The following is an 11,680-nucleotide window of genomic DNA, read 5'->3' on the forward strand; positions in this document are numbered from 1 at the left end:
GTAGAAGGCAGCTAGCTAGTTTTAAGTTTTCCCGCCTACACGCGCGACTCAATCTGGCAAGCGGTTGATAAGTAGCGGCGAAACGAACTGATGTTACCATCGCTCACCGCGTGTACGCAGATAATGCAGTGAAATATTCTTATACCTATGGAATGACGAACGGGAACAAACTGATATTTTCATATAACTCCGTATGGACGCCGTATACTTTTCAACTACGCAAATTCATTTAGGCCAAATTCGGCAATGTCAATTTAACTCCATCGGATCGACAAAATTGATGTCATCTAAATAGGCGCACAATAAACATGCACCTGATTTACTGTTAACAAAGTTAGAAACCTTTTCTTGATGCGAAGGATGGGAGATATAGTCGAAGAAGTTAATCAAAGGATGGGAGATATAGTCGAAGAAGTTAATCAAAGGATGGAGATATATAGTTGTTCCTATATGTACCTTATGTAATTTCTGTACATATTTTTAATACTTGACTTGTACGTTTAACTGAAGATAATAATATGTATCGTCAGTCAAGGCTCATATCTTCATTCCAAAAGAAGATGCAGCTGACATATCAAAAATTTTTCCCACTCAATAAGTCATATTTTTTATTCCAACTGATTTGTGAATTGCGTTCTTGACGAATCACTTCCTTTAAATAACTTTATATGTATAATGTGAAAAAACATTTCTCTTGTTCTTTTTAATTGAGTCTAAGATGCCTTTCTTTTTATATATGTGAATGTAATAATTTGTTGAAAAAAATATTTAACAGTAGATTCAGTTAAGTGGTCTCGAAATCAAGCGGGTATACAAATTTGTCATAAAAATTTTTAAATAATTTTCTACAATACACATCCAAAAGCGAAGACGGGAGTTAATTTCTTACTCTGCATTCCATCTTTTACAATGGGGCTTTTAGATTTTAGATAGATCACCCGTATCTCGAACGTACAAAATGTGAATATAGTTCTTTTTGATATTTTTAGTACCCGGTTAGTACTCTGACTAAACTAGAGAAATCCGAAGGTATTACGATTCCACACGCGTTACACATTATCGAAGCACGAGTTTTATTGACAATGAGTTAAATTAACACAAGATAAAATTTTCATTTGAAAAACTATTATATCTTAGTATTTGACGAGTGAAAATGAGTTCACTTATGCTCGTTTCCACACCACCGCAAGCGGTAGAGCACCCGGCGCGTTTTTTTTTTACGTGGTATCCCCAGTAGGCCTACTCCACGGAGAATACTTGCAAGATCGATCTTACGTTCTTCGAAAAATTTCAGATTACTTTTTTCATACGTTAATTACGGTTAAATGATTTTCCCAATCAATTGGTACTCGCATATGTTTGCAGTTTGTTCGAAATTTTTCAGTTCATATGACCCGTTAACTATTTATTATGGATGAAAGATGACTGTTTTAATTATGGATGAAAGATGGTTGTTTTAATTATGGATGAAGGGCGATTATTTGTATCTTATTTTTGTATCAATAAAACTCAGTTACCTAGAACAGATTAAAATAGAATTAAAGAAAAAAGGACAGTCTAATTAGTCGAAACAGACAAAAGGTTTGATTAACTGAACCCGACAAAAGTTTGATTAGCTGAAAGAGACAGAAAGTCTGATTATCTGAAACAGACAAAACATTTGATTAGCTGAAAGAGACAGAAAGTTTGATTAGCTGAAACGGACAAAAGGTTTGATTAGCTGAAATAGACAAAACGTTTGATTAGCTGAAATAGACAAAAGGTTCGATTAGCTGAGATAGGAAAAAAGTTTGATTAGCTGAAATAGACAAAAAGTTTGATTTGCTGAAAGAGACAGAAAGGTTGATTAGCTGAAACAGACAAAAGGTTTCATTAGCTGAAACAGACAAAAGGTTTCATTAGCTGAAACAAACAAAAGGTTTCATTAGCTGAAAAAGACAAAAGTTTGATTAGCTGAAAGACGGAAAATTTGATTAGCTAAAACAGGCAAAAGGTTTGATTAGCTGAAACAGACAAAACATTTGATTAGCTGAAAGAGACAGAAAGTTTGATTAGCTGAAACAGACAAAAGGTTTGATTGGCTGTAATAGACAAAACGTTTGATTAGCTGAAACGGACATAATGTTTGCTTAGCTGAAACGGACAAAAAGTTTGATTAGCTGAAATAAACAAAAGGTTTGATTTTCTGAAAGATACAGAAAATTGGATTATCTAAAACAGACAAAAGGTTTGATTAGCTGAAACAGACAAAAGGTTTGTTAACTGAAACAAACAAAAAGTTTGATTAGCTGAAATAGACAAAAAGTTTAGTTAGCTGAAACAGACAAAAGATATTTTCGTTTCTGCGCGATGAGCGCCGGTTATCAAATGCCGCGCTTTCTGTGACAACTGAAAGGTATCAAGTCCACGCGCAAAGGCGCTGTGAAACTTGAAAACTTTGTTATTCGTCAAAAAATTGAGCGAAGAGCTGAAAGATCAGCACATCGAGAGTGCTTAACTCTTTTATATATAGACTGTATGCAAAATTAACGTGCAAAAAAACGCGTCCGATTCCCGTAATTAATTTACGCGCATAAAGCTGCGTCCAATTCCCGTAATTAATTTACGCGCATAAAGCTGCGTCTAATTTTCGTGATTAATCTACGCGCAATAAGGCGCGACAGATTAAACAGTACAAAAAGTTTTATTATCTAGGACTTGTCCCAAAACTTCTGTAGAAACCCAATCCGCATCTGCATCTTTTAGATATCAGATACATTGCTATGCGGATTGTTGTTCTCAGATTACAAATCAAATTGAAATTGGGAGGGAGGTTGGAGGGCATGCATTATTGTGTGGCGTGACGGTCGGCGGTCCTCTTCGACGCGAAGTCTTCGAGCTCAGCATCTCTCCCCATCTAGCGTACCACGGAACGCGATAGATGGTCCAGAGATGCGCTTTGCCCATTCAGACGATCACAGAGATTAATCGAATGGAATAACGATCGGTAATGACTAAATAATCGAATTGCATAACGATTGAAAAATCGTTGCAAAGTGACAAGAAATGGGAAATTTAATCTCGTTAATACTCAAATGTTTACAAGTGGTCAACAGACTCGAATGTGGAGTCTTTTGGGAAAAAAATGTCTGTGATCGTTTGACGCTGTGGATTACAAAAGTTAGTAACATCACGGTACATCGCGACCTTCCTACCCTCGCCTGTTTCCCATCGAAGCCACCCAACGGAAAAGAGAGATTCACACACTCATGCATAAACCCCGCGACGGATCCCAAAACGTCCACCTACCTACCCGGTTACCTATATTCGACCTAAACGATTCTCCATTTTTTCCAACACACATCATTCTTCATCATTTGCGCCGTGGTCACTGACTTACATTTTCGTTTGTTACCTGTTGGGAGCAAAATGTTTTTGTATCGTAGTCTGCCTTCTCAGAATACAGTATAGCGGTTGTATCCCGCCAACTCTAATATTGCATTTGTTATTTTAGTAAATTTTGGCAGACTATCGGTACATTAACCTTTGGTAAAATTGATTAAAACATCCTGAATCCTAATTAGCATTTTTCTAAGCGAGCTAAGCCTGCAGTTGATCAATACTTGTTGGCTGTTAAAAGTATGAAAATGATATATAAGTTGAAAATTGATTACGTTACGTTATGCCAGACTTTGGAATTTTATCAATTTAACAATACTGTGGATAATTGAATACTTTTGAAACCTCAGGTGAACCCACCACTTAAACGGCATCATCGGTAAATTCAAACGTAGATTAGTACATCAGTTACGAAACACAATTCGATCTCGCGAGTGCCGAGTAAGCAATGGTTACCTGTCGCGATGCTCATTCCACTTTTAGCAACGTGTAAAATTTCTAATTTGAAGTAAGCTACGCTAATTTGCATTGCGAAAAATGATGATTAGACTGAAAGTCAAGCACGTTGCGATTGTGAATGAGCCTATCCATGTAGCTAAGAAATCGAAGATTTGTGTGACAATTGTTACCGCCACGCCACGTGACAGAGGAATCCCAGGGAAATACCCATATCCTAACACATGCAAACTCACCAACGTTGCCGAGAAATGGAAAAGTTACTCGGAAGTCTCTGCTAGAATCTGTGAAAAACAAAACAAAACAATTGAATTAATTTAGCAAATAGGCTTTTCAGTTTTAAAATCAATTGTTGCTGTCGTCTATTTTCGTATTTATGCATTGCATGTTATGGAAGAACAAAAGTTCAGCTTTAAATGACGACCGTGAATTATCAATCAATAATTAAAATAAGTATTTTTACCTCGACTCTGGGCTGCTCCACACTTTTACACGTAGTAGTTCTTGTAGCATCTCAGGTGCATTGGTGAAGAGACGACGCACTTTTCACATAATTCACATCTTCACTAATCTCTTGTTATCCAAAAATCCGCATTGCAATAACACTCGATTCTACACTCACTCTTTGTGCTGTAGCTGTCTGTTTCGACCGACTGAATAAACTTACTAACAATGCAACTGTGCATTTGCCGAAAATCAGCCACAAAAATAATAATATTCACACTCGACGCACAGAGACAAAAATAGACATCACTGAATTCTGAAGTTACACAAAACAATGAAAACTCGGGACACGAAATTCACCTTTAACGTTCGCAGGATGTTTTTATTTCAGTAACTCGGTTTTTCTTCAGGCTACACGCAGGCAATCCTCGCGCATTATTCGTAGATGAGTATGGTGGAAATACACTGATCGAGGAACGTGATTCAACCTGAATAATCAGGTTTGTATGTTGAATTGATACCGAGTGCGCGTGATTTCACTCCGACTGCCCGGAAACGACTGATGCCGCACAGCGTTCAAGAGCGATCTAAGTAAGTTCTCTGAAGGATGGAAGACAACCATCCAACCCCCCCCCCACCTCCGGAGTGGGGGTAGCTGCACCCGCCTGCCTAGCTGTTCTTCTCCCCCCCCTCTCGTGACCCGCCGCGCTGTTGGTAGAGCGACAGAGAAAGTGTGAGAATTATCCCCGTATCAACTTCTATCCTTTAGAGAACTGATTCAAATCCGTTTGCGGGACGCTTACGCCGTTGTTTACGGTCTACGTTATACGTTTTTCTATACGGTCTCAACGGCCGGATCAAAACACCAGGTAAACTGCGCGCGATCTAATGTTTACAGGATTCCCATAAACATGCGCTGACTTAAGATAAATAAAGAATGATAGCCTTATGGGACTTTTCTTGGTGGAAAATGGACGAAGACGATAACAATCGATGTTACTAACGCTCACCGCGTGTGCCCAAATGATGCAGAGTCGAATATTATTATGCCTATGGAATGACGAACGGAAACAGACTGAAATTTTCATGTAACCCCGTAACTACGCAGTATGCTTTTCAACTACATATGCAAATTCATTTGAGCCCAATTGAGCAATGTTAATCTAACTCCATTAGATGGACAATAATAATGCTATGTAAATAGGTACACGATAAACATACACCTTATCTACTGTTAATGGAATCGGAAACTTTTTTTTGATGCAAACGATAGGAGAGATAGTCGACGACGTTAATTGAAGGATCAAGTTTTATAGCTGCTTCTATCTAATTTGTGTACATATGTTTAATATACATAACTCATGCTGTTGATTGAAGATATATTATATCTTAAGTCACGTTGATACCTTCATTGCGAACACAGATGCAGCTGACATGTAGAAATAATTTTATTAGTATTTAATTGGGTTCGCATGGAATTCTCCATTTAATATACGTGTATTTGGCTTGGAAAAGGCGGGTTCCCTTAGCCTGTCCCTAAACCCTGCCCCAAAATAACGAACTTGGACCAAATTTTTTTACTCAATAATTTGACACGTATTCTGGCTACTTTATTTCACTTGCGTGAATAACTTTTACGAAATATTTATATATCCTATATAGAGAAGTCCTATATAGAGAAGATGAAGCGGCCAACTTTTTTCTGCATTCAAGTGTTTGAATTCCTATTTCATATCTATAAATCATCGTTGGGTAAGAATTTTTTTTGAACTTTTACACTTTAGTTCAATTTCTCGTTCAAATTGACCTAACATACAGAAAACATTAAACCCTTTTGTTTCACCCAGTTATTAACATGCTTCGATCCCTGTGAGAAGGTTGGGTAAAAGGACAGTAGTCACAAATGGAAAAATCATTCGGAGGCAGTTGTTGATATTTCAATGTAACACTTATAATAATAACAAAGAGTTGCATGTACGATTTTCGGATAATGGATCAATAAAAAATTAACGTACGAATATACACATCATGCACAACAATTATAATTACAACTTAACTATATAAATGGTTGATCGGCTTACTAGCACTCATACTCGTTAGGCAAAGTCGGATGCACATTTATACATGTTGCGTGGAAGAAAGTGGAGGCCAACACGAAGCAATGTTTTCATACTTGCATACTACGGCCTATGACACGAGATTTTAACAATTAAAATGTGTCATTTTAGATATTAATTTTGAAACCAGTCAGAATATACCACGTATCATAACTTAATTATGTATGTCGAAGTAGACATCCCTTCATCATATTTTCACTATATCCCTTTCATTCCCCCTCACGAGTAACCTGCGATTGAATACTTTTAAATGAAAGAAAGCAAGCGTATGAACTAGCGGCTGTGACATCAGAATCTATAATTTAGCAGCGTAGAACTTTTCCCAAAACAGCATTCGCTCTTCATGGAAGCCACTTTTAATCTCAAGCCCAGCATCGGGTCCATTACCGATTTGAAGATATTTTTTACCTGATGCGTACGGTTCCCAGATTATGTTGTCATTCAGAGCTGCAGTGGTCGGTGACCTAAAATCAAGTTTTATCGTTGAATATATAGTTATTAATCAAGGAGTGGCGATGCAGTTGACTTCATGTGCTCGTGGCTTAATATTCACCCATTGATAGCGAACGATGTCCATAGCTCTACCATTGCATCAGCCAGTCTCAAGTCAGTTTTGCTGAATTCAGTTCCTGGCGGTCCGAACATTTCCTTTGGTCCAGGAAGGAGATAAATCAGTTCGTCACCGTGTGCTGCACCCCAATCCTCTGTGTTACCTCCACTAAATTTGTAGCTGTAGCTGAAGGCACCTTTGTAGTCAAAAGTGCATAGGTACACCGGATTCTTGTACGCAGCATGTGTTATATGCTGCTCAATTTCTTTGTAGACCGGATACGTATACAAGGCGTCAGTTATGAGTTTCGTTAAGTTAATTAGTAGCTGAAAGGAAGACACAGAGAAAAAACAATTTCGTAAGCTTGCGGCAAATATTTCTTTGGCTTCGCAACACCTACCAATTTTCTGTCAGCAGTTGGATCGCTTAAGTTATAGAACGACTTAACAGCAGCGGTGTAGGCTGCTGCATCAGGTGCCCAACTGTCATATCTGAATATTCTCAACAAGAAAGAGTCAATGTTGTTTAACAGTTCCTGAGACAGATCTGGATTGTCGTAGTACGCTGAAACCGGGAACAGTACAAGTTGTTTAAAACAATTAATGTATTTCCTAACACATGTAGGGTTCAAATCTGTAACGGAATCACTCGTGCAGAAATTTGACCAGTTTGCCTGGCTTCTAGCTGGAGCCAGATAAGTATTTACTGGCTGGATCGAAGTCGGTAAAGCCGGATCTGATACTAGTCAGATTTATTCCAGATAAATTAGCCAGAGCAAATTTGTCAAATCTCGACTTGGCATTGGCCAGGTTTTACTTGGAACTTATGCCTAGGGCGAACTATGGATAGCCTGACTTGGCACTGGCCAGATTTATCTGACCCTGACTAAACCTGATACGTTACAAGTACCGAGAGCAGCCAGAGATTTCGATTACTGCCGGCTACTATCGGGTGAGGTTCATGTAGAACGTTACGTTACATTCGTCATCAGAGCCTAATCAGGCAGTAGGCTGCAAGCCTGATCAGGTCCTGATCGCGGTCGGATTGAAGTCTTTACTCGAGCACTGGTGACTTTTCTCGCTAGATATTGGATAGTTTCCTAGCTAACAGCTGCATTGTTTTATGACGAGAACATACAACAAAAATCCATTATCTGTATCGGCTTTCCCAGACTAGAGAACGGCTAATACTACCCTTTTAAGTTCACTAGGCTTCTGATAGCGATGGAAAAATGCTGTCATATGTATATGGTCTAAGATGAAGATGCCAGAAATGGGTGAGTCGGGTATTACATTCGGGAGAGAGCGATACATGCTATTATGTAAGAAGTCATTTCATAATTGTAAGAAAACGTGGACAATACATGTACGTTGCACATGCTATCAGCTGATTGTCATAATGTGCCGCGTAACACGAGCACGGGGCGAGAATTTGGCACTGAGCAGGTCATCGCTGTTTATGAAAATGTGTGTTGTTGTCGTAGTTTTGTTGAATGGATACTTGCCTCCAAGAACAACAATTCCTTCATCCCGAGTTACGAGGGAAACCCAAGGTAAATCATGTTTCTTGCCGGCGGCGAGAAGATTCGCTGGAGTATCCGTAAGCAACGCGCCTTCTACATCAGGCTCGATTACTGGAATCCAGCTCATGAAATCGAACAATTTCATTTCCCTCAGCACTATTTCGGTATCGTACAGATACGATCCATTGAAACTTCTCAGACAGTCAAGAAGAACGGTTGACGTATCGGTTGGACAACCAAGGTATTCGCCCAACTTAGTTACGCGTTCGGCAGCCACCGACCACGGTTCTGGAGCTATTATGGTGTCTGCTGTTCCACTATGTGTCATGTACCTGTGAAAGAGTCCTGTAAATAATTGTGCGATTATTCTCCAGGCTGGCAATAATAACAAATTCACTGAAGTGGAAATGAATTCACAATGAACGGAGAGATGCAGTGAAGCCATGAGTTTTGGCTTAACCATGAGCTGCACATCGCACGTTTATAACAGAAGAATCATCATGTATCTTGCCGAAATCGGCTGGATCTCCTCACCTTTTGTCAAAGGAGATAACGTTAAAAAGTGAACGCTAATGGCGCCTGAACTTCCACCGAAGATTGTGACTTGATCGGGATCACCACCAAAATATTTGATGTTCTCTTGGGTCCATTTCAAAGCCTGAACCATGTCTTTCAGATTATTGTTTCCAGGTGATACTTCGTTACCGGTAGTCAGAAATCCCAGTATTCCGAAACGATAATTCGGAATGAGAAGCACTACGTCCTTATCAAGGAGGAAGCGTGGACTCCATCGTTCAGGAGTGCTCGTTCCAAATTTGAATTGTCCACCATAGATGTAGACCATCACTGGCAGTAACGTGAAATTTTTGCTTTTAGGAATCTACGAACATGTACCAAAATAATCTCTTTAATTTTTTCATCAACTTTCACACGGGATAAAGTATTGCAATGACTGTAACAAGTTTAAAAGACTATCTATTGGCATTTTTTAATAATACGCTACCAGGGAAAACAAGAAACTAAACGTGAACTGCGAACCTCACTATTTGCCGGTTACCCTATTATGTTGTTTAATATAACGATTGACGAAACACGAGTCTAGTGTCAGAGCAAAGATTAGATGATTTTTGAACTCAAAATTTTCTTCGATCCTCATACATTCACAATCAGAAATCATTAAAAAAACCGACAGTTATCTTTTTAATTTCAACTGGGTATTTTATGAGTAAGAATACATAAAAAAAAAGAACGAAACAAATCACAGCGCCTTCGAAAAAAGTTTCTGATATTTTAATCATATCTAGATTTATTCAATCCTATTTCTCGAATTTCCAGTCATTAATGGAATGTAAAATCGAATAAACGAACCTAAGATCATTGCACTGCTATTTCTCGATTTTTCACATGAACTATTTTCCTCGTGTTTCGTAGTTGAACAAAAATCATACAGTTATCCGACAGATTTCAATTGTTTGCTCTTCAAATACTGTACGGTGTAGATTGGACAGTAATGAGATGAAAAAAGTTAATTACAATGGTTAAGATGGCAAAAAGAAAGTAATGGTAACACTACTTCCAATAAAAAGTGGACAGCGACTTAACGGGATGGCATACCCGTGGCGTATAAATATTGAGATAAAGGCAGTCTTCGTCCCCAAAGAGCTTGTCCTCTCGTTGAATACACGCGTTGGGATTACTGCCAGCGTCAAGAATCCCATTCCAAGGACCAGCTGGTACAGCTTGCTTAAACCTGGATCAGAAGAACCGAGAAACTGGTTTTTGTCGTATCTTCGGTTGGCTGATTAATTTTCCAAATGTTCCAACTGCTAATCATGATGCCAAGGTACCTTTCCTTATCTGACTTCAAACAAGTTTTGACAGCCAAAACGTGATTCGAAAATTTCTTGAAATTCTTTTTCCAAAAGTTTGATTCCAGATGAATCTAGTGATAACGCTGTTTTTATTGATACAACATTTTGATCCCGGAATATTATCGATTAAGAATCCTTAGATTGTAAGAACCGCCAAATGTTTGCCAATGAAAACATGGGAATGCAAAGCCAAACAGTCATTAGAAAAATCAGGAATTTTCACATGTATAACGAAATCCCAAAAGGCATAAAAACGAAGATGATGCGGTTTTGGAGGGTGGTCGACTTGAGCTGGGTCGTCAATTAAACTGTTGATGATTTTTGAGTTGTTTTGAAACAACAGTAATAAAAAAATGTGTATAAGGAAAACTGACGCGCCAAGTAGTGTACAAAAATGTCAAACTATTTTGCCCTCTTCTACTATTTCAGAATGCAAACCGTAATGAAAACTCAAGATAGAAAAAAAATGTCTACTACACTGGAAAGTCATTCGTGTTCCAACTAAACATATTGGTACAATGACTCTGTACGAATGTTTATCATCAGTATCCATAGAATATCTCGATCGAACCTTGATCAATCAATTATAGTTGTTGGGATAGCAGTATCAATATCAGTGGTCGCTGAGTGACCTTGTATAAAAAACAAGCAACTGATGTACAGTTAACCTATAGTAGATTGATGATTGATTGTTTACCGCTTATGCGGAAACTTTTAATTTCTACACTAATTTATTATTGCAAACCTAAGATCCCCAATCGGTGGCTCAGCGAACGGGATTCCCTTGAAGGCGAAGAATCTTCTACCGTGGTGTGTGACCATATTGATACCTCTAAGTGTTCCCTGAGGTATCGTCGTTTCCGGACGTATCCAATCCTCGCCGGCAGGAATCCTTTCATCTTTTGTCGGAGTAATACCGCAGTTCGCAAGACATGTGCTCAGTAAAAGTGCCTCCAACAAGTACGCGGTTGCATTATAACACGAAAGCGAGGCTACCGTTTCGACAAGCATGACTACAGCTTTCGAGTATTCTAATATAACTGGTATTACTTGATGTTCAAAGATTATAATCTGACTTCTTTTTATCTCGTGACATTGAAGTATGCCTTATCATTTCTCAACATCCAAAAAATTGTATAACAGTAGTTGTGAGGTTGTATACATATTTTAGGTCTTTCGATTCATGGTGACAAGGCAAACCTCGACTCGGCAACAGGAATGTCAGTCTGCATCATTCGTGACTACTGCAAATACTTTGAATACTCAAAATTGATAATCAATTACAAACTGATGAATAAGAATTCTCGACCTCTATAATAGATAATCAATTACAGTTATGGCT

At 38.4% G+C, this 11,680-nt stretch overlaps 1 protein-coding gene across 1 annotated transcript; it reads right to left on the reverse strand.

The window, feature by feature from the left end:
- Positions 1-6,193: 6,193 nt before the first annotated feature.
- Positions 6,194-11,604, reverse strand: LOC124178079 (esterase E4-like). The gene is made up of 7 exons (XM_046561212.1): positions 11,084-11,604; positions 10,082-10,217; positions 9,002-9,347; positions 8,450-8,812; positions 7,346-7,509; positions 6,949-7,271; positions 6,194-6,859 (listed from the first exon to the last, which is right to left on the reverse strand). The coding sequence occupies exons 1-7, from the start codon at positions 11,347-11,349 to the stop codon at positions 6,691-6,693; spliced, it is 1,767 nt and encodes a 588-aa protein (XP_046417168.1). The 5' UTR covers positions 11,350-11,604; the 3' UTR covers positions 6,194-6,690.
- Positions 11,605-11,680: the final 76 nt, after the last annotated feature.

This window comes from Neodiprion fabricii, chromosome 3 (assembly GCF_021155785.1).
Source record: "Neodiprion fabricii isolate iyNeoFabr1 chromosome 3, iyNeoFabr1.1, whole genome shotgun sequence".
NCBI classification, from domain to species: Eukaryota; Metazoa; Arthropoda; class Insecta; order Hymenoptera; family Diprionidae; genus Neodiprion; species Neodiprion fabricii.